Raw genomic sequence first — 24,435 nt, 5'->3', positions numbered from 1 at the left:
GCACTGGTGCTGACTGCCACAAAGCAGTCAGTTGTATAAGGTGTTCTGACAGTGTGCTAGTCAGCTATTTCCAGATTTGGAGGCCAGACGTGATGCAACAAACTTCAGAAAGAGGCTTAGGGTCAATGCTTTTTTGAACATGAGAAATACATACCTGGAGCTCTGCCTGCTGAGTTGAGCCTCCTACTACTGCTTGTCAAGTTGTGTCACTGCCAGGTAGTGAGGGCCTAGGGTCCTGTGTGTACCACTAGACACCACCTCAAATACCACTGGTGGTATGAGTACCACTTGGTTGAGAAACACTACTGTAGTGTAGTTGAGAAACACACTGTAGTGTATGCAAGACATATTTTAAACTGGAGTATTTTATCTGGAGTACTGCATACTGTTCTGGTCACCACATCTCAAAAAAGAGATATATTATAGTGGAACGGTAAAAGGTGAAGAAGAGAGTGACAAATATAATTACTGGGCTGGAGCACATCCCTTATGAAGAAAGGCTACAGCACTAGGGGATCTTCGGTCTAGAAAAAGGTGCCTGAGGGGGTCATGACTGAGATGTACCAAATTATGCAAAGGATGGATAGAGCGAATAGAGGGATATTCTTTTCCCTCTCACACAGCACTAGAACTAGTGGGCAACCATTAAAACTGAGTGTCGGGAGAGTTGGAACAGACAAAAGAAGATACTTTTTTACCCAGTGAGCAATAAATCTATGGAACTCTTTGCCTCAGGATGTGGTGATGGCATCTGGCCTAGATACCTTTAAAAGGAGATGGGACAGATTTCTGGAAGAAACTCCATCATGGTTACAAGCCATGATGGGTATGTGCAACCTCCTGGTTTTAGAAGTAGGGTGCCTCAAAATGCCAGGTGCCAGGGGAGTGGCAACAGGATGCAGGTATCTTGTTGTCTTGGGTGCTCCTTGAGGCTTCTGGTGGGCCACTGTGGCTGCAATCCTATGCCCACTTTCATGGGAGTAAGCCCTTCTGAATACAATGAGACTTACGTCTGAGTAGACATGCACAGGATTGCACTCTGTATGATACAGGAAGTTGGATTGGATGGGCCTTTGGCCTGATTGAGTGGGGCTGTCCTTATGTTCTTAAGAAGTCACACATCAGGATGTAGTTGGATTTTATGTTAGAAACAAGTTTTCACATCCTTTGGGGGGGAGACAGGGAGAATCCTGTTGAAATGGAGCTGTTGAGTTAGATTGGGGAATATACACTAACAAAATGGAGCTTGTTTGTTCCTTTTTACCATCTGAAATAGTATCTTTCAAAAACTACTTTCCTCTTTGTTCATCTGAGTTTAGTTCTCATACTTTGTTTAGGTATTTTATTGATTCATTCGGCCTATGGCTTAGAGACTCACTATTCATATGGAATCAATAATGTGAAGGGAAGGTTGTACCAAGGGAGATCACTTTAAAAGAGAAGATTTCATGAGACTCGCAGTGTGTCTTGTTAGCCCTCCCTTTTTCCCCCCTGAAAGTCTGAACAGAGTTACTCCCCTGACTCTGTTCATCAAACAGATTTGCCTGGGGCTTCCTGAATGAAACTGAACTTCAAAAGTTAAGGCCTTTCTTCCAATGAGCAAGCTGAGTTGTGGGATGTCCTGTGGAGCATCTTCAGAACACTGTTTACACAGGGTAGCCTTGTGAAATATCTGAAAAAATGCAGGAACAACGGAAAAGTCAAAGAGGGGTGATTAAAAATAGACACAAGATTTTAGAAGGTTTGCTTACACATGCTGACACTTAGTGGGAGGTGTATTTAAAAACAGATACATGGTTGTTCTAGTTTAATTGACAGATTACCGAAAGACAAAATGTATTAAAAGACCTGTATAGTATTTATTTCACACTTGTGTTTCAGAAATGACCCGGCAGCCTCTTTTAATGGGATATCAGTCTTTGAAGACTGCAGGAGTTAGGAGATGCCACCAAACCTACATCTTAGCTCTAGAAAATCTGGAGTTACATCCCAAAAAGGTTTTTAAGACCCTCTTAAGACAAGAGGTTTTAAAAACCAGTGGTAGTGCTTTCAGTGATCTACACCTATGGTTATTTCAGTACTTCATGCTGAGAGTACAATTAAGATATTGGAGGCCTGCAAATATTGGAGTTGAGTTCCATGAATACTGCTGGAAGAGCAACTAAAGAAAATAAACTGAGCTGCTTGGCACTTTCCAAAGAAGCTGATTTATAGAGTACACAGGCCTTGGAAAGTGCTTAGCTCTGTTATCTTACCATGAGGGCTCAATCATGTTTGAGTGCATGTACTGGACCATTTCCTGCGGCTCCACTTATCTGTTCATATTAGCACACCAATGACTTGTGTTAGTGCACTGCTGGTGTAATAAATGTGACCTGAACTAAGAACATGCCAATTTGATTTGTTTTGCTGTTAAATATCACACAGGGCAAGAAGAACATTGGCTTTCAGCGGTAAGGTTTTTTCCCAATTAAAAGACTACATGAGGGGGCACAATCTGGATTGGATTGTGGGAGCAAAGTCCTAACAGGGATGTGTGGTCAGGGGAGGCAGAGTTTCAGCTGTCATACTCCAAGGAGAGTAGCGTTGGTCTCCCCTGTGATTGCGTGCATGCTCCACTCACTTTCTAAAGGGTTGCGTGATCCTAGAGGAGGCTGAACTCCCACTGCCGCAGCTCTAGTCTCTCCCTGTACAGTAACAAGTACTGTATAGTAACTGTATAGTACTGTATAGTACTGTATAGTACAGTAACAAGTACTGTATATATGGTAGGTCAGGGGAGCCACCAGTCAAAAAGGTTTGGGAACCACTGCATATTCACGGACAGACTAGAGTTGCAGCAGCAAGTACTCCGTCTGCCCTGTGATTGAGCAGGTGCTGCGGCTTCTGGATAGCCCTCAGAATGCCTTGCAGCTCCACCACAACTGCTTCTCCAGCCTTTCAGTGCACATCACTAGTCCTAATGCCCCCATCACCATGCCATGATTTTGCCCTACCCACCCTCAAAAAGCAACTTAAACAAACAGGCAAACAGAAAATCACCCCAAATCAAAGGAACACTTATGCATTTTGGGTCATTTCTAGTTTGACTTTAACATTAGCATAGATTTGTGATAAGTGCCCCTAAACACAACATAGTGTTGGCAAACTTCAGTCTCGAAAGACTCTGGTATTGCGCTCTGAAAGGTGGTTCTGGAACAGCGTCTAGTGTGGCTGAAAAGGCCGATTTGGGAGTGACAATCCCTTCCACACTGGGAGCAAGTGCAGTCTGTCCCTGGTCTGTCTCCCTGGCTATGGACCTTCCTTCTTTGCCTCTTAGCCTCAGACTGTTGGCCAAGTGTCTCTTCAAACTGGGAAAGGCCATGCTGCACAGCCTGCCTCCAAGCGGGCCGCTCAGAGGCCAGGGTTTCCCACTTGTTGAGGTCCACTCCTAAGGCCTTCAGTTCCCTCTGATCCGGCCTTCAGATCCCCATTAGAGGGATCTAAACACAACAAGATGTGCATGAACTGCTTATACGGGCAAGGACTTTTTGGGTTGTATAAAACAGACCTGAGAAAGGAAAAGTGAGTTACTTGTGCTTCCTCTCACTTCTTCTCATCAAAAGGGGGAGTTGCTAATTTTCCCTGTGAAGACATGTGTAGAAGAACATTTATTACCCCATTTAGAAATACGCATCTCCTGATGAGTATATTTTGATGAGCCCAGATGTATGGTGGAGGAAGTTTCAGTCACTCATATTTCCTCTTATTGCTTTTTTGGAATATCTGAAGTAGCTCTCTGTGCACATTAGTTTGGTTCCATCATATTTAGCGTTTATTATGAATAATTTTTGTTCATAACAGATTCACCCTGTGTGAACTTGTATTTACCACTGAGAATGTCCCACTGAAATCAGACCTGTCAAAGAATTTTGAGTTCTGCGCAAGAGTTTGTTGTGATCAAGGGAGGCTAGCTTTACCTTTTGCTCTGAACTAAACCTGTGAAGGCAGTTCAGGCTTGTGAAGGGGTCAGGATTCAGCAGGCACCTCTTCTGTCGAAACTGCCTGAGCCCAATTTGCCTTTCTTGTTGCCCCAACCCTGCCCTGGTCCATCCTCCCCACCTCCCTCCAACCCCCTGCACCAGAGCCTCTGAGAGGAATTTTATCAGGGGGTACAAAGTTTCTTTTGGGCCCCTTCCCAAAGGGGGAGGAGGGCAATGGGGGTAGGTAGAAGGGGAGGGGAAAACAGGGCAGGGTGAAGGTGCTGACAGCCAGGATGCACTTTGGAGCCCAGGTCTACCAGGCTTCTTGATGTAGAGCCCAGGTCTACTTGACCATGCTGCACCAGCAGCTAGATAAAGTAATATGGAAAACAAAACACACTTCTAAGTCTCTTTAAAATCTTTGAAATATAGAAAAGCCATTGCAGAAAATTAGCATATTTGGGTTCACTCTAGAATAGACAGTGTGGTGTGTGCACCAAAATGAACTTCTGCAGCAGCTGTAGCCCCACAGCTGGGTCCCTGAGTTCCTATACACCCCTTCATGGTTATTGGATCCACGAGTCAAAGAGCTGCAGTAGCAGACCTGTTCCTTCCCAGATTTGACACTGTTAAGGAGTGTCATGGATGGTGTGTATGGCTGAGCCTGGTGTGTATGGCTTGCAGCTGCAGTTGACACTGCATGCCCACAGTTGTGCCTCCAGCATCATGCACAGGTAGCAAATTCAGGTGAGATAGGAAAATGTAAGGTCCCAGGAACTTTCTGGGCCCCCTCCTTTGACTCTTGGGCCCCCTTTCTGACCCTGGGTCCGGGTACAAATTACCCCCTTTACCCCCCTCTCCTAGGCCCTGCCCTACACAGCCTTACCTGAGGTGTGTGGGCATCCACGGTCCATTGCCATGCAGACTCAGCTGCTCGCTGTTTCTGGCGGTCAGACCACAGTCTGGTATTTGTGACAGCCAGAAAGTGTGCTATGCCGGCAGAACAGGTTCCATGGAACATAGCACACTCTTTGGATTGGGCCCAGAGGCATAATTCCAACATGTTTAATTGTGGTCGTACATTTTACTTCCATGGACTGTGGTACTTCAATTTTGACAGGAGTGTTTTGGAAAGTGTTCCCTTGTGGAAACCACACTTCAGTTGAAAAATGTATGCAAGACAACTGCAGTTGTACAGTGTCCCATAAGAGGGCTGTAGCATTCAGAAAACTCATCACTCGGGATTCCCCCCCCCCTTTGGTAAAACAAAGGTGGTCTCCATTGCTGAGCTATGATCCAGAATCATAGAATTTTGTCAATATAAAGCTTTTGTGAAAATATGCTGCTCATCCTCTAGTTCAGGGGTGCCCAAACCCCGGCCCTGGGGCCACTTGTGACCCTCGAGGACTCCCAATGCGGCCCTCAGGGAGCCCCCAATCTTCAATGAGCCTCTGGCCCTCTGAAGATTTGCTGGAGCCCACACTGGCCCGACGCAACTGCTCTCAGCATGAGGGTGACTGTTTGACCTCTTGCAAGAGCTGTGGGATGAGGGCTCCCTCCACTGCTTGCTGTTTCACGTCTGTGATGCAGTAGCGGCGGCAAAGGAAAGTCAGCCTTGCTTTGTGCAAGGCCTTTTATAGGCCTTGACCTATTGCAAGACCTTCATTCATTCATATAAGTTCATCTTTAATATATACATTTATGTAAACATATGCAAATTTATTCAAATTTTAAATGTAAATTAATTCTTTTTTCCCCCGGCCCCCGACACTGTGTTGGAGAGATGATGTGGCCCTCCTGCCAAAAACTTTGGGCACCCCTGCTCTAGTCAATAATGTTTTTATAAAGTATATTTATACTTTCCAAAAGTTCCAAAATGTAATGCCTATAAAATAGTGTAGTTTATCACATAAAGCCGCATCCTGTGTGCTGAAGCTCCGAAGAAAAGACAAACTGTGTGTTTTTATTTTCAAACCTGAAGGCGGCTTTGAGACATATCATGTTGCTTCTTGCTGAGTTCAGGCTTTTGGCATCTGGCCCATCAAATGAGAGCTGATATAATAAACAGTGTCTGGGGCAAAGCATTATTTTTATGCCTAAAAGTGAGAGTTGCCTCTTCTGTCCTTCCCATGAAACCACATTATTTGCAACTGTAAGCTTTGGTTTGCTGCAAAAGTTGCTGATTTTCATAATGTCTGCATATTTTACTGCATCATTCACTTAAGATAGTTGTACACTGGAGAAAATGGTCTATCCATCCTTACTAAATTGCTTTCATCATGGGCCTGTTTCTTTTTTTGTGATGTGGGGAACTGTGGCTAGGAAAAGCCAGGAGTAAATGGTAAGAGGAAAAATCTTGTTGTAGCTCAGCTGTTTCAAGAAATGAGGAGAGTTTCCAAATGGATATAATATTTTTTTGCATCTTGGTTTCTTCACTCCTTTGGAAACTCAGAATTCTGAGCTTCAGGCTGCAATCCTATACACACTTTCCTGGGTGTAAACACAGTGGGACTCTCATCTGAATAGACATGCATAAGGTTGCACTTTATTGCAATAGCCTCAATAACAAATCTTGGCAAGCGTGTTTTTGGCCAGACCCTACCAGATCCACCTAGTAACAAGTTTCACTGATTGGTTTTGTCTAAAACTGAGTGGGGTGGAGAGACATTAATTCCTGCTTGGGGGGGGGGGGAAGAGCAATAGTGAACCCATTTGTTATTTTTGTCTGTAACTTTGCTTTCTCTGTATTGCATTGAACCAACTGTGTAGCTGGCAGGGGGAAAAATTCAGTCAGTAGCATAACTGGGGGGGGGAACAGTAAGTACTGCAGGTGTCACAAAGGAGGCCCTCCCACTTGTGATGGCAGTGCACAGGAAACACTGTTTGATTTAGCAAACACCTGTGCATTAATGTTGCTGCCTGGAATGGCTACAGTGGCAAGTGGGATGGGTTGCTTACATGTAACATTGAGCTATTTGGAGGACCAAAACTCTCTCTCTCTCTCTCTCTCTCTCTCTCTCTCTCTCTCTCTCAAAGAACAATGCAGAAACGAGTTTGTCTGAAATAACAGTGTTGGAGGGAGGGCATTTCACGTGCACACTAATATTTTCTGATGTAAATTGCATACATACACCATAAATCTAACCCTGCTAACTGGGCAAAAAAGCACTTTTTCAAGTGGTGTTCCTCTTAAATTTAGCAGGGGGAGAGTAACCCTCATCACTCTAGCCCAGTGTCTTTTCTAGTGGCTGTTTGCTGGTGTTTCATCTGCATTTTTTTTAGACTATGAGCCCTCTTGCAACAGGGAGACATTTCATTATTCGAGTTTCCCTGTAAATGACTTTGTGAACTTTTTTTTTGGTTACAAAGCAGTATATAAGTAATAATAATAATTAATAATAATAATAAGCCGCTATTAGACCTGGTAGGAGGAAAAACACAGGTGACTGTGTTTTCCACAGTGGTACTGATATCGGTGATTGGGACATTTAGGTTGAGGAAATGGTACAGGGAAGCAATGGTAGTCCCCATGGTTCCTTAAAGTAAAAAACAAACGAAATGCAATTGATTTACACAGGCCTACAAAACTGAGGGTCAGAAAAGTTTTTTCAAACTTTACAGTGGTTTGATATGAATTTGGGGTGCCGATTCCAAAAATGGCATCCGTTTTGCCCTATCATGTCTAGTTTTGGAGGTATAGTATAGCCTCATTAGTGAATGGTTCAAGCAGCTTCCTCATGAGGAAGGCATGGTGTAGGCTTCCTCATGAGGAAGCTGCTTCAACCATTCACTAATGAGGCTATACTATACCTCCAAAACTAGACATGATAGGGCAAAATGGATGCCATTTTTGGAATCAGCACCCCAAATAAACCCAGGAATTGGTGTAACGTTTAAGGAAGCAAAATGTGTGTTGGCCTGTGTTATAGATGTTCAGCATCATGTCTGTTTTGGCCCTGAGACAAAGGAATGGCAGTATGAAGGGCCCAATCCTAACCAATGTGTGTCGGCTCACCACCAGCACGCACTGTCGCAAACATGCTGTAAGACATGTTTGCACACCCTAGTGCCGGTGGAGCACTGGTGCTAGCCCAGTGCTGGTCGGCCCTGGGCTAGCGCCTGTGGAACATCAGAGCACTGCCGCTCAGCAGTTGCGTGGACTGCCGGGCAGCGGAGAAGTAGGTGGGGTGTGGGGGAAGGTGGGGAGGGGGAGGGGCGGGAGGGAGGTGGAACCAGTGGAGCAACCTCCACTGGACCGTGAGTCTCCATGTGGGGCAGTACGACCGACACAGAGGCAATGAATTCTATGCCAACCCTTGAAAATTCCACCTGAATCTTAGCATAGCAGTTCTCTCTTGATTTTTCCAGACACAGAGCTAAAGCACATATACACCTTTCACAATGCTGTTGTTTAATCAATGAAATGTGTTAGTTAGATTTTGGGTTTTTAAATGTGAATTTTTTAATTTAACCTGCATCTTTGGAGTCAGTTGAGTGGGTCTTGTCAGGGATGCTTCCCTATCCATGGAACGTCTCCCCTAAGCAAATTTGTGAGAGGCCTACACTGTTGTCATGTTGGCACCAGGTGAAGAACTTTTTATTTCCCGAGAATTCTATTGATTTTGTTCTTCTCTATTGCTATTTTGATCGACAGCTCTGCTATTGGTTATTGTGGCTGCTTGTTCTTGTTTTATTTGGGAAAACTGCATTCTTTTTGGGATTCTCAAATCTCAAACAAAAACTGACCATTGAAATCTGGGTAGTAACCTCTACTGTGAAAATCCACTTAACCTTCACAGGAGAAGTTTATGCCAACATAATTCATTCAACACTACCAAAGAAATGGCTGAATGAAATTATCTTTGCTAAGCCCAACAGGATGAAGTCAGATGGCTGAAAATACTGCTGGTCCAAAAGCTTCTGCATGAAATATTCCCATCTGGTGGATTTCTGCTTTCTAAACTTGCATACCCAGCTGAATCTAAGCCAGTTTTTTCTATTCATCCAGCATATTCTCCTCTTTCTACTTGTCCATTCTTAATCTAGATGGTTTGGCATTGGGTATCTAGCTCTTTTCTATTTGACCTTAGTCCTGGGAAAGCAATTACAACACAGTTTTCCTTGATTTTTTCCCAAGGGGACAAAAACCTTCCTATACAGATGGCAATAACTGGTGGCTGGCAGACAAGCTGATGAATGGGATTTATTTCTGGCACAGGGCTGCTGTTTGGCAACTGACCATAGCAAACCATTCATTAGCTGTTTTTTGAAGGTTACCAAGGCACTCGTTCAGCAGTGTGCATCATATGCCCTTTTCTTGCCACCCAGCATCCACCTGGACTAAGTAGGTTAATTGCACAGCAGAGGCAGCTTTTCAAATCTTGCTGAACTAATGTCTATGAAATCTTGGGCTTCTAAAACTACTAGCTGTAAATATACTGGGCAGCATTGTGGAGATACTGTGTTGCTGAGGTTTGAAGTAGATGCATGAATATTTTGCTGTTACTGCAGAGGGAGGTGGGTTGTGCAAGTTCTTGTGGTGCAGTTTCCTTTGTTGTTTTACACTTAAGCAAAATGGATGTTAAGCAGCTAACTATCCTTGGTGCTGATTTAAATTAAAACCTTCTTCATGTTCTAGTCCCAGGGTATCAAACATGATGCCTGTGGGCTAAATCGGGCCTGCAGAAGCTCTTGTGATAATTGGGCTCTCCCAGCACCACCTTTTCAGCAGTGCTGCTTCTGCCGAGGCTCTAGAAGAGAGAGACTAAAAGAGGGCTCAGAAGATAAGGAATGCTATGGGGGGAGGTGCAGGCTGAGAGTTGTGAGAAAGGGAGATGCTGCAGAGGCATTGGGACAACTCAGTTATCAAAGGGGTTGCTCTTTCAGCAGGGCTGTTTCTGCCAAGGCGTCACTTTGTAGAGCACCTGAATCTGTGAAGTGCCTTGGCAAAAGTGGTGCAGCTGAAAGGGCAGCTTGCAAGGTAATTAGGCTCTCCCAGCATGATGATTGGACTCTTTGATAGCTTGAAAATGATTAAGATTTGCATATTTTCTTTTCTGTCATTTGCAACGAATGGGTTCCTACATGAAATCAAAGTGCTTATTTCCGGACATCATCTGCTTAATGATGGCACTTCCAGCCTTCAGCAGACACCATGAATGCCATTTGGCCCACTGTATGAAATGAGTTTTGACACCTCAGTTCTAGATCATTAATAATATTTTAAAAAGTAATTCTTTGTAATCACTATATACAACAAAAATAAATAGTCTTTAAAAGCTGTGGAACAAACCGAATAGAAAGTGTGAGAGGATCACAGCCTAAATTTGAATTATGACCTAGTTTCTAATGGGAAACCATAAGATTTTTCAGGTTATTTCTGGAATTTTAATTTTAGTAGGCTTGAATGTTAAGTATACTGGTGGCATTTAATGGACTTATGGGGAAAATATAGAGTACAGGCAAGCCCCCATATCTGCCAGGGTTCTGTTCCAGAACCCCCCATGGATAGCTGAATCTGTGGATATGAACGCCCAGAGGCAAGGGAAACTTTGCTTCACCTTGCCTCTGGAGGGTCTTCTGAGCCCAGCAGAGGCTGCGTGTGTCTGCCTGCAGCCTCAGGTGGGCTCAGAAGGACTTTCAGAATTTAAAAAAGTAACTTTTTATGCCTCATAAGGCAATGGGAGGCCTGGGAAAGCCCTCAGTGGCTTCCCCAGGCATCCTAATGCCTTAACAGGCATTAAAAATGGAACTTCCAGTTTTTCAGAAAAAATAGAAATTTTTTTTTTACTCTGAAAGTCAGTCTGAGCCTAGCAGAGGCTGTAGGTGTGCTGCCTCTGCCATGTTCTGAATACCCCCCCCCAGAGGCAAGGGGAGCAGAGGTCCCCTCACCTCTGGAGGGGGCACGTGTGGGGGCCCCCGCAGACCTGATTCAAGGATACGGGATCTGCGGATACAGAGCCACCCTATCTGAAATAAATTTTGGTACAGTTGCCAGAACACAGCAAACCTGCTAAGGAACCTTGGCACAACTAGTCTTTAACAGAATCGGTTGGAACCTTGATGATCGGATACAACTATTGTAATGATCGGATTATTTTATGGTTTTGTTTACAACATTTGGTTGGACATTTGCCAAAGAAACCTTGGTTCGAAATCTTGTCTTGGTTGTCTACTTAAGCTGGATACTCACTGTCCACTAGAACAAGATTTTTCAGTCACACTTACAAAAATAGCAGGGTTATTCATGTTCTGGCTTTCTGAAGTGACACACTGATATGACATATTGAAATAGCTCAAGTGCAGAGGAAAGATAACTTACATTTGCTGTCTATGTCAGTCTGTATGAACAAAGCAAACATTCAGTGTGCTTGAAAGAAAAAAGTGATAATCCTGCCACAATGTATGGTCATGGAATAATAACATGCTGATTCGGGGGCTGAACTGAAAACATGTTAGTCACACCACTTTTTAATCCATAAAATGTTGACTTTTTTAAAAAAAAGTTTTATGATAGAGAATATAAAATATACAGTATTGGAAAAATTAAATTTATGCAGATGGGAAACTGTAGCTGTATTATTCACCGTGCTAGAAATAGTGGTGCTACCATAGTGTCACTTTGGACTCTCATGGACCATTGTTGACTTCTGCACATTGATCCTCCAACATCCATAACACCTGATACTACTCCAAGTAAGAATGAATTTCAGGTTCACATACATTAGTTTAAGTTTGTTTCAGCAAAACGTTTTAATCAGAACTGTGATGTAACTGTTTCCTTGTGGATAAAACTAAATTAATACAAAGAAATTCTCATATTTACAGGCTAGGTAACTATGTGTAGTGAAGGCAGGTGCTCCAAAAGTCTATTATGGCTGCCTGTACTTTGATGACTTTTTTAGTAGGATTCTTTGTACCCAAGTAGTTTATAGTTCAAAGTCTAGTTGAAGTCCAGAAAATGTTTCTTTTCATCTATGTTGGTCGTGTTGGTGGTTCTTCCTAATTTCTTTTCTCAGATGCCAGCAGTACAGCAATCATCAAATCCATAAAATAACCAAACAATATCCAACAAGACTCTCAAAAACAGGAGAATAAAACAACCAAATAAAAGCTTGCCTTATCTAAACCATAAAACAGCATCATATCAAAAAGACAGTACAGCCCCAATGCAGAAGGGACAGGATAAAAATAACTTAGGGCACAATCCTAACCCACATCCCATAAGGGCATGCAGCTCCGACATAAGAGAACATTCCCTTACTTTGAAGAGGCTTCCGTGAGTGCCACCTAACTGCAGGATGCAGTGATTGTCAACCTTTTTCAAATCACAGCACATTGACAAGTTGTCAAGGAACACCATCAGTTTTTTGACAATTGACAAGGCACACCATGCTGCTGGTGGGGAACTCACGTCCCCCAATGGACCTATTAATAAATGACTCTCTCCCAAAGTCCCGTGGCACACCCGTGGACCATTTGTTGCACACCAATGTGCCCTGGCACACTGGTTGAAAATCATCGCTATATAAGTAGAATACATGCTGAGTCTTGGCAGTCACAAGGGTTTCCTTCCCAGAACCCATGCAGATGCCAAAAATTACATTAAATGAAATCAGTTAAAAAAACAATGTCCTTTTGCTTAGCAGTTTAAAAATAGTCTTACTTACCACTTTACTGTGGAAGAGCAGCAGCAGGTGAAACAATCAATCAATCAATCTCCAGGCAGTTAGAAAGGCTTCACTCCAAGGCAGAGACCCCTTCCTTCACCTGGAGCATGGGGAAAGACTGCAAAGAGAATGCAAAGTGGATATGCTAATCACTTCCACTTTGCATTCCTTCACTTATTCCAGGGGGAAGGGAGGGGTCATTTGGCTTGGAGTGAACTGAAACTAGGCTCTTCTAAGCACCTGGAGAAAGAGTGATTGATTGATTGACTGCCTGCTACTGCTCTCTTGCAGTACAATAGTAAGCAGGCTATTGTTAAAGGACGTTTTTCCTTTAATTTAAAGGGACCGTCTCATTGAGATAAAGAAGCGGGTGAAAAATCCACAGATAATTAGGTTATTTACCTATACAGGGGGTGGTAGTAGTGAGCCTCTGGCTTCTACTTTTCCTCTTCCTCTTCTCAGAGTAGTTGGTTACCAAAGCATAAAAAATAGTGGCCAGCTCTGCTATATCTCTGCTATTTCCCCCCTCACTTTTAAACAGTATCTGAATCTCCTTTTCCTTCATCAGAAATCCTATATGTAATTTCACAGGATTTGGGTGCATGAACAGATCATCTGGCACTAGGGTCACATAATGTGTTGTTTGTGCTGTGAAGATGATCCCAGTCATTGCATGAAATACGTTTAGTGTGTTTGTATGGACATCAGTGTTTTGAGTCATTCCACCTTTGCCTACCATAAATAATTCTTAACCATGGGGAGTTCTAACCTCTTTTTGTGACCTTAACCTTGGTTTGGACTCCAAACATACCATGGAGGACCAGTGAGAGAGGGTTGCAGGGGGTACATCATATCTGGGCCTGGGGTCAAAAGGGGGACTGGGAGCCAAAGGAGGGAAGCTGGAAATGTCCTGGGATCTCAGAAAACATTTGCATATATTGTGTGAAGACTAGCATTCACATTTTGTGTAAACCTACACAGTTTAATATATCATAATTTGTAGAAAGTATGATCCAATGATTGTATGAAATTATGATCCAATGGAGAAAGGAAGGGACCCAAAGGAAACTTGTATCCCCTGGTAAAATTTGTCTCTCAGAATCATGGAAGTCATGAACCCGTTTCATTTGCCGTGTGCTGCAGTCACACTGTACATTATAGTCACACTCTTAGTATACTGTATATGGAAAACGATAACTCTTTGCCCATGATTTGCATTGCATCAAAATGCCAGGAATGTCTTTTGTAGAAAGTTACTTTCTTCATTAAAAATTGTATGATTGTCATATTCCCCCTCAGTACCATTATCGGTGGGTTTGGTTATTTGCTCATCTAATCCATTCTTCATGTCATTTATAGAAATACCTTCCCATACTACAGGCTGAGACTAATTATTCACGTGGGTTTGCACTCACATGGATGGCAAAAAAAACGCACTATAGCATATCAATTTAAAAAACAAAGTTTCTTTGCTCCAGTGGTTTAAAAACAGCCTTGCTGACCTTTGGACTCTAAGATAAGAGTCATTAAGAAGACAATCCCTCAATCAGTCCTCCTCCAACTCAGCCCCTCCCTTCACCAATGCAAAGTGATCACCTTTCTTTCATGTGCTCAGGGGGAAGGGAGGGGCCGCTGGAGAGGGAAGGATTGATGGATTGTCAGCCAGCTGCCCTCTCTCTCTCTCTCTCATTAAGGAGGCTGTTGTTAAAGGACTGTTCAGTTTTTTAAACTGATTTTAAAGGGGTGCATTTTCCCCTTCTCCAGGGATCAGCACATTCCTTCTCATTTGCAGGGGCCATTCATGTTGAGTCAAATCCGCGTATAAATAGGCTGAACCTGTACTCATATATTTAAATGACCATTTAATTTGATTGCATTGGCATAAAACCCTAAAAACATCCCATTCTCTCTCACTAATGGCTAGAGACTGAGACATTTGCTGCTTTGAAAAGTTTTCATTTCAGCACTAATTTATTTTCAAAGTATTTTACAACAAAGTAAATCTATTAAATAGCTTGCATTTCAGATGCCTATTGGTGCGTGTAGATGAAGCTTGATTTCTGTTTAGAAGGTGTAATGTGGCATCTCTGGGGAACCAGTTGTGCCGTGTAAAAACTATTAAATAGGAATGTGTGGAGACAAACAAAACCTAAGAATCAATGAAGTAACTGAGAATACAAATAAGGATATTGGAGAGAACAATAGGCAGGAATGAATTCCACAACCCAAAGCTAATTTTATAATTACTGTCCTCTTTGCTGACATCTGTTTTTTGACAACACAACTCACTACGCTTGTGGGCTGGCACACATAACCAACCTAGTTGTAGTGACTGCTTTTGTTTCTGTGTCCAGAAACATAATGTCCCCTTCCCTTGGAGTGACCTCCAGCACGGTGGTGTCACTAGAGTTTTTGTCACCTGATGTGGGAGGCCAAAACACCATCTCTATAATGGACCTCCTCCCATGCAGTGGGTGGGGTAACACCCCAGGTGGTGGGTGTGGTGATGGACCATTGCCCCACACCTGGTTTTTTAGCTATAATGTTTGATAGAATAGAGATATTTCAACATGGTTTGTTTCGTTACATTCTGCATGAAATCACACATTGAATGATATATAACATGATTCAAACATACCAAAATTTTAAACATTTTGGCCAGTAGTGGTGTCACCCCCCCATGCACATCACCTGATGTGGCCCATTGTCTGCACCCCCCTATTGATGCCACTGCTGCAGCAGCCTCTTTCCTGTGCTGGATGCAGTGGAGTTTGCATTGGCACACCTGCATCGCAGTGCAGGACTTGTGTCTGAATCGGACTGCCAGTGGGTCATGCAAAGCACTCTTCTGAAGATTGCTTTTTATAGGGTAGGGGGCACTGGGGATGAGTTTATGGAAATAAGGGACTTTTGACTTTGAGGCTTGAAAACATTTGGAAAGCACTGTATTAGAGTTATTTTGTATTGGACTAGAATCAGTTCTAGTTTTAACCAGTTGCTGGATCATCTGTTCTATTTTTAGAAACAGAAGAAAATAAATTATGCATACACATAATTATGAACTACAGAGAGAAACAGTACACTCAACAGCAGTCTGACATTATGTCATTTCAGTCACAATACTGTCTTGTATGGGACATCATATTTCATTTCATACTGGACAGTGTGTTACCAATTAAGAGATTCTATCATCCTATTTTATAGTGAAATATAACAGAAGTTGTTTTTACCCTCTGTTGAAGGGCCATATGGAGTGAGTAAAATAAGTAAGTGTCTAAAATAAGTGTGCAGTCTCTCCTTCCTGAGCATGTCATGCAAAAATCTTGTGAGGACTGGACAAGGTTTTTTTTATTTTTATTTTTTTTATGGTGGCATCATAGATTTGGAAGCAGATGTTAAGATCGGTCTACCAGGACACCACACTATTTGAACTCAGGTGCAGGACGCTGATGTTTAAGCTTCCTTGGACACTTTATTCTAAAGTAATGTTGCTTATTGCTGATGCCATCCATATGCAGTGAAAACACAATGGATCATCCTGAACATATGGTATCAAGTCTTTATCCTGTGGGCTTAACCCACTTAAATTGATTCCAAGTAAAATTCTTATACTATGTCAGGAGGATGGTTTGTAACTTCTATATTTCTTCCTAATTTGTCAACATTTAAAGTTGGATAAATTGGGCATTTGACTTTATTGATTTTTAATAATTCTATGTTCCTGATATCAATCATCTTATTTTTCTCAGCTTATTCAAACTTTAATAAATCCTGGGAACTGTAGTCAACTAGTCCAGAGGTTCCCAAACTGGGGTGTTACGATGCCCCAGCCAGAGAAGTCCTGTCTCTGCCCCCTTAAGGGGCGGGGCAATGAGGAAGGCAGTGACATGATCACCAGGATTGTGCAGTTGCCGGGGACAAAGGGTAAAAAACAAACTTCATCATTAGCAGCGCCAGCCTTCTGGGGGGGGGGGGGAACCTGCAGACACCTCTTCAGGGGTCCCCAATTCTTGGAATACCTAAAAATAGTGATTGCAACCCACTTCCAATTTTGCGATTGCAAACTGGAAGTGGGTCGCAATTTTTGGACATTTTAAGGCTTGGAGGGAGGTATCCAAGGCTTGGGGAGAGGCAGAGGCACCTGTGGGCTCCCTGCACCCCACCCCGAAGAACATTGCTGCTAATAGTATATTTTTTTTAACTCTTTGTCCCTCCCAAGCAGCAGTATGATCCTGGTAAACATGATCCTGCCTTGCCGTCCCTGCAAAGACTTATGTTTCCCTAACTCTTGGAGAATTTGGGAACCACTGAACTAGTCTGTAGACTCCTAGATTTTTCTTTTCCATTCTTAGAATAATAGAAACTGTATTTTTTTTTTTTAAAAGGTGCACACTGGCCCTTCATTCTTGGTAATGGGCATGCATTGGGAGAGTGAAGAGGCAACAGGGCTGGCCAGATGTGGATGGATTTTGCCTTATATGCAGTTATATTATTTCTGAGCAAGGATCAATAAATAATGAATCGCACTAACATGTTTTTCTCAACCCCTAATCTATAATGATATGAAGTGTAGTGGATGCTTCACCTATCAATTTCATACTATCACTTGCTAACCACTGCTCCTAATTAAACATTTTTGATTTCACTCTTGTCATCCCATCATTTTGCTGTGAAAAAGTTCATATTTCCGACGTGTAATAACAGTTGTGCACTTTCTGCCAGTCACGGTACACACTATGCATTGGCATATTGGGATATTAATTTTGATTAGAGAAAATGTTGATGTGCTTTGTTGAAAAGGATCTCAAGCTGGTGGTTTTTCAGATTTGGGCACAGGTCATCCTCTATATATCACTATTCCAATATCTTTCTTAACCTTCTTCTAGCTGCAAAGATTGCCTGGCCATGAAAATGGTATTTGTTAGGCTTGTCCTCTCATAGTGACAGGATGAGAATGATATAAGAGTTCATGATCTTGCATACAGTTCAGGTCTGAGACAGGGATGGGGATGGCAGTAGAGACTGTTGCCAGACTCTATCTTCAGTACTAGGCCTGAAAACCCTACATGGGGCTACTCAGTTCTGTGCCACCAATTGAGCTGATGCAGATTTGAGTAGACCCATAGCGGCTGCTGGGGCTTGATACATTAGTTGCCTTACCTCCAGGAAACCTCTGGCTGCCTCCTTGCCCCCACAGGATATAGTGGCAGCTGTTTCTGTGCCACTGTACTGCAGATTAGGCAGGCTCATTAGGATTGGGTTGTAATTTTTCTTCTCTTGAAAATTCCCAGATGTTTTGCCTTGCAATGAACACTCGGATTAGTTTCAACTTTTATTTTTTGAGTGCAATGCCAACCCTAAAAATAGTTAGCTTATTTCTGTTTTGTTAAAAGAAGTCATCATCTTTGTGTTTGATTTCATAGCACTACAACAAAGTTTCCTGAACTGGAGGACTTTTTCCAGTAAACGATTACTTTCAGTGGGCATTTCATGACAGTTCTAAGGAAGTGGCATTAACGTTCACCTTGAGCTAAAAACAATATCGATAGTGTCTGAATATGTTTGATTTCCCACTCTCACCACAGCACTTCATATTGAGTGTTCATCCCATAAGTCTAAAACAGAGCAATTGATATTTGGAGTAACAAATCATCTGTAACAAAATATTTCAGAGCTGCTTATAGCAGGAAAGCTTTTTTGATTGATTGAATGGTAAGGTTGGTTGTTTTGTGTCTCTCTAGAAAGCAGTTTGTTGGCCTGGAGGAAGTTTGCGCTACCTTTTGTATTTTTTTCCTCAGAATATGAGGTTGGGTATGACACATGCAAAATAGGAAATGTGTTAATACTTTAGAACAGTTTCTCAAACTGTGGGTCAGGACCCACTAGGTGGTTCGCGAGCCAATTTCAGGTGGGTCCCCATTCATTTCAATATTTTATTTTTAATATATTAGACTTGATGCTAGCATAGTATATGACTGCAAATGTTTCAGGCCTGTACTTTTAACAACTATGTATATGCTTTTAACAATGATAGTAAACAGGACTTACTCCTGGGTAAGTGTAGGTAGGATTGCAACTAGGATTGTTAAAAATTTCCCTGCTCAATGAAGTCACTTACGGTCATGACATCACTTCCGGTTGGTCCCGACAAGATTCTTTTTCTAAAAAGTGGGTCTTTTTAGAAAAAGACACAAGTGCCAATTTATTGTGGAACAAAATGTATTTTCTTTAGTAATCTTTACTATGCCTTTTGCTCTTACAGCAAAAGAGCGTGTTTTGTAAATGCAAAGTGTATTCCTGAATTATTGGAAATGGGGAACTTGTGCCTAATCTAATTCTACGTTCCTATACCCTTCTGACCATAATCTGCCTGCAGCCAGCCACACTTGCAGGCATACAGCTTCCCCATCTTGCCCTAAGACTTTGGCTACCATGTTTTGAACTGAAAGTTTTGAAAAGCATCCCTGCCTTAGGGAGCAAGAGTGGCCTACTGTCCACACGCAAGAACTCTTGATTTGCATTTATGGTATGGAGGACCTCCAATATGATGATGCTTATGTGCTCCTATTTAAAATACTCGCACAATTTTGTACAGAAACTTTATCATGGCTGTCAACATTTTCTTGTTTCCACAGCTCATCATGTTAAAACTGGAACTTGTGAAGTGGTGGCTCTCCACCGATGTTGTAATAAGAACAAGATAGAAGAAAGATCACAAACGGTCAAGTGCTCCTGCTTTCCTGGGCAGGTAGCGGGTACCACCAGAGCAGCTCCTTCTTGTGTTGATGGTGCGACATGTTCTGTTGTTTGCACTTCTCTCCCTACTCATATTCTCTTGAGTTCTATCATGCTTGCTTTTCTGTTAAGCTTGTCAATGTTTACACTGATAAGAAAGATGTTGAGAGCTCTTCAGTGATATACCCAAGATGATGGATAGCTGGGGATTTTAAAATGAATTTCTAGGGAAACTCTTGAGAAGCAAAAAATTTATGTTAAAATCTGAATGATCGTATCAAATTAAGTAATTGTAATCTTACTTTTCTGGCCATATCAACATATTTATTCCATGTGCTGAAATTTCACATAGCCTGTATATTATGGTTTCCACAAGAAACAAGGCAAAGAGTGATTCTAAAACAGGCAGCCTGGTCATCTGTTGCCCTAGTGCTGGCACTGCAGCTCTGGTGCTGCAGACATTCCGTAAGGCAGGGGTGCTCACACTTTTTTGGCTCGAGAGCTACTTTGAAACCCAGCAAGGCCCGGAGATCTACCAGGGGGGAAGGAAGCGTCTGACAGACACCCCCTTTAATGTATGGAGCCCCTGCTGGAGTCTAGTCAGTTTCTTCAGTTTTGTTGCTGCATGCCTGAAGAGCAGCTAAAGTGTCAGTTTCAGTGTCAGTTTAGCTAAATATGTCAGTTTCGTCTAGTCACTAGACAAAACTGACATATTAACAGTTTGGAGAGACAGGGCTTCGCGATCTACTCATTTTGCCTCGCGATCTACCGGTAGATTGCGATCCACCTATTGAGCACCCCTGCCGTAAGGCATGTTTGCACCACCCAGAGTGCAAGTTGCGCTGGCCAGGAGGCCTGCACCGCCCCGTCAATGTCACAGCAGGAGCCGCAGCTGCTGGTAGAGCACAGGTAAGCACCAAGCAGCGCAGGGACATGGGAGGGCAGGAGAGCTTGGGGAAGGCCTTCCTGGGTAGAGGGAGGGTGGTGGAATGGGGGAGGGACAGGCCCAGGAGGGGGAAGGCCTGGCAAAGTCCTCCTCTGCCACATCCTATCCCCCACGTTGGGCTCAGAAGCCTGACACGGGGCTTCTCAAGTCTGCACCAGCAAAATAGCCCATTGAGTCTGCTGGGGTGTTACTTGGGGTAAGGGACAAATATCCCCTTCCCCCAAGGAGACCTCCAGTCTGCTCAGATCCAGCACAGGATTCAGCAATAGCCATTTAGCACTGCTGTTCCTGTAAGGCTGCGGTTTTCAAACTCTCTGGGAGTTTGAAACCTGCAGTAAGTCTTTGTGGTTGCGGGGGGAGGGCTGCAGGGACTAGAGTGTGCAAAAGTGGAGCGCGATTGCCCCACTCTCCCTTTCCCTGACCTGGGGCACCCTGCAGGCACTCACGCAGGGCTCCCTGCACACAGGGAGGGTGCACCCCAGTCTCTACAACCCCAACAGAAGGGAAAGGTTTTGCGGAGTGGGGCGTGATCACTCCACTTTCACTTTTCCTGACCTGGGGAGCCCTGCTGAAGGTTGCGCAGGGCTCCCCGCACCCCCAGGAGGCTGCAGGAGGCTTGGGCAAGTGCACCCAAGCCCCTGCAGCCCCCCTGAGTGGCGCGATCCTGCGGATCGCACCGCTGCCTTCCCCGTCTCCTGGCTGCCCCCGTGCCTTAAGGGGGCAGAGGCCAGGATGCACAGTCTGGGGCATCGCAACGCCCCAGTTTGAATACCACTGCTGTAAGGTATAGGACTGGGTGTTAACTCTTTTAAAAAGCTATTTTCAATTAATTGCATTCGGAGAGGTACATAGGGCTGCAGTCCAATGCATTCTTAAGGCCCATTAAGAGAAGACATGCATAGGGTTGTGCAGTAAGTAATTAAAAAACACAATAAAAATTTCACAGGTTTTTGTTTTTTGACTAATGTGCAAAACACCTTTTTTGTGTTTATGAATTCTTTCCTGACATAATTTAGTCAACAATCATAGAAGCAACAATTACAACTATTTTAAACTATTCTAGATATATTAGGCTAGCTACACTGTTTAATAGTTAATACAGACTATCTAAAAGTGGAAAAACATCAACATTTTTAAAATTAGACCATCCATAGAAACTGGATGGTTGACAAATGTAACTTTGGTTTCTGAAGACCTTTAAGTTGTTTTAAAGAGAAATACAGATATACAAATTACAGGCATGCTACCTTATCCACATCTGTTGGCTCAGGCTGAACTTTAGAGCTCAAAACATGTGACTTTTGGTTTCATGGAGAAACCAGAAGTGATATTTTTAATGCCTTATAAGGTATTAGGAGGTCTGGGGAAGCCCTCCGGGGGGGGGGGTGCGTGGGAGGGCCCAGACCCGATCCATGGATAACTGAATCCACAAATATGGAATCAACAGATATTGGGCCCCCCTGTAATTGCAAGTTTCAGAATATGCGGGCAACTCTGTGCCTCCTTTGAGTTGAATTACTTTTTCGTTCCTTTTCATTCAAGTCCAGAAATTGTCCATTCATTCTTATTCTGCTGATATTTATTACTTTTTAAACAGGTAGCCAAATCATGGCAAATGTATATGATCTTGTTGCTATTTATCTTGATAAATTATTCCTCTGGAATAATTAAAAAATAGTGTCAATTTGCATTTCTTCCTTTTCTGTAGCCTCAATAGTGGAACAAAAATGGTGGTGTCATATGCAACCATGTCTTGAAGGAGAGGAATGTAAAGTTCTTCCAGACCGGAAAGGGTGGAGTTGCTCTTCTGGGAATAAAGTGAAGACAACAAGGGTAGGTATATAGTATTCACATGAAATGTGACTGGAAGGTGTTGAAAAAAGAATGCTGAAGTCCCAGGATCTTTGATCTGATCTACCAGGTTTGTACTTAAAATGTAGGAGTGTATGCCAGCACATAATAAAACTATTATTGCTACTGTTATCATCAGAACAGAAGGAAGCATTCATGAAGGCATTTCAAAAGGTTCAAATCCTACTTAGCATCTTTTTGGGAAGAGAAACACATTTCAGCCCTGGTAAAACCCAACTCATGACCAAATTAACCCTTACTTCAAGGACCATGATTGGGACATTCCTTTACAAAATGCAACTGCTTGGAAGTGACATTTAGATTGGGGAGGTAAGGGGAAGTAAGAGGAAGGGAATTTAGTCCTTTCCCACATGTCATTTTCCTGCTGAAAATTCTTCCCACTTGAAACTATTTGCCTGAATTGGTGAAACCAACATACGTTTTACAAGCTTGGGCCAACAGGAACGTCGACAAACAATTTTCAGCTGGAAACCAATATGAAGGAAGGGTTAAATTTCAGTCTCTCTATGCCGTCACTCTGATCAGTGTGGCCTCCCTTGTTGCTGCTTTTTGTAAAAGTATAGCAAGGAGCCCCGATCATGGGATTCCAACATACTCTTGAAATGACCTCTAGTTTGGTCCTCAAATTGAATCCTGAATTCTGCCTTGGAGATGCTCTTTTCTTTAATACCATTTCACACATTCCAGAGGTGAATCCTGGTATTGAATTACCACAATAGGTTCTTTTGAGGGATGACTTTTAGTTCAAATGAAACCCCTGATAAAGAAGAAGGAAGGGAGGAAAAAGAGTGTAGTATGCAGATCTTAACTTCTATGAGTCGACAACATACCCCTAGCCCAGAGGTCTCAAACATAAGGTTTGTGGGACATAGCCGAACCTCAGAAGCTCTTTTTCTGGCTCATCTGATAATTGAGCTCTCCCAGCACCAGCTGCTCAACTGCAAAGTGATGCGTTAGCAGAAGTGGCACTGCTAAAAGGGCAGCACTGAGAGAACCCAATTATCATATGGGCCACCCTTTTGGCTGCACCACTTCTTCCAAGGTACTGAGAGGAAGAGATGGAAAGAGACCTCAGATTGTGAGGAAGAGTGCAGGGGAAAGGGCAGATCAAGAGGGTTGAGAAAGGAGAAGGGAGGCACTGCCAAGGTGCTGGAAGAGCCCGATTATCACACTGGCCACTCTGCTTCTGCCAGGGCATAGCTTTGCTGGGCACCTCTCAGCTGTTCAACTGCAGTGTGATGCCTCAGCAGAAGCAGCGCTGCTGAAAGGCCAGCCTTGGGCTCTCCCACATCTTGAGAATATGATCAAGATTTGCATATTTTCTCTTCTGTAATTTGCAGCTAAATGAGTTGCAAAGTGCTTATTTCTGGTCATCATCTTCTTAATGACATCACTATTTGGCCCATTTTAGGAAATGAGTTTGACAGCCCTGCTCTAGCCTTATCATAATAATCCCTTTGTTTCTGTTTAATTAATGAATTGATTAAATTTAAATTAATGAATTAATTTACAGTATACTGTGCCTGACTGGGAGTCTGCAGTAGGCTGTTTACTTCGTATAAAATACATAGATCCAATAGACTCTCTTTAATATCTCCTACCAAAATCCCAGAATTTCTATTAAACCCAGAACATACTATCCAGAGAACAGTATAAAGACTCAGCACTCTATAAAATATGAATCAGCTATTTTGTCTTGTCAAAAGAAATAATTCACAGATATTCATGTGTAATATAAGAGCAGCAATAGTTGAAGGAGACTTTTGTACGGATTCCAAAATGAGCTGAAGTTCATAGAGATTTTTAAATATCTTGTGTTTCAAAATTGAAAAAATTGACCCATTTTTGCCTGGCCCACAGGTATACACATTTGGCCCCTGTTGCGTATATGCAATGTTGAGCAGAAATGGCTTGAGTTCTCTATAAAGAATCACAACTATAAGGAAAATGTCTTATAGCTTCCCTTTGATTAGCTACTGTTTTTGTTTGATAGATTTGTGTATTATGCACTGTCATTTTAGTAAGCAAAGGGCCCTAAAAATGTAGTGATTTAAGTGCAGATTCTTTATCAAAAGAAAGAGAAAGAGCTAGGAATGAAACCAGAGTATTTGAACCACACTGAAAGACATTTTACCAGTGGTAACATTTGAGAATACTTCTTAGATTATGCTGTGTGGCTGGTGGTCCACTATTTTCAGCAGGTAGACAAAAGCCCAAACTGGTTGCTAGACAACTTAGAGCCCAATCCTGG

At 42.7% G+C, this 24,435-nt stretch overlaps 1 protein-coding gene across 1 annotated transcript in view; it reads left to right on the top strand.

Moving 5' to 3' along the window:
* The window catches only part of TAFA2 (TAFA chemokine like family member 2), a 35,306-nt gene extending 13,149 nt beyond the window's left edge, over positions 1-22,157 (top strand). Inside the window, exons 2-3 of the mRNA XM_066634283.1 lie at positions 19,267-19,419; positions 22,021-22,157. Of these exons, the coding sequence (XP_066490380.1) occupies positions 19,267-19,419; positions 22,021-22,157 (290 nt within the window). The remainder of the gene's footprint in view (positions 1-19,266; positions 19,420-22,020) is intronic.
* The last annotated feature ends 2,278 nt before the right edge of the window (positions 22,158-24,435 follow it).

The sequence above is a fragment of the Tiliqua scincoides genome, chromosome 7 (genome assembly GCF_035046505.1).
Source record: "Tiliqua scincoides isolate rTilSci1 chromosome 7, rTilSci1.hap2, whole genome shotgun sequence".
Taxonomy (NCBI): domain Eukaryota; kingdom Metazoa; phylum Chordata; class Lepidosauria; order Squamata; family Scincidae; genus Tiliqua; species Tiliqua scincoides.
This window is presented reverse-complemented; position numbering and strand designations above follow the sequence as displayed.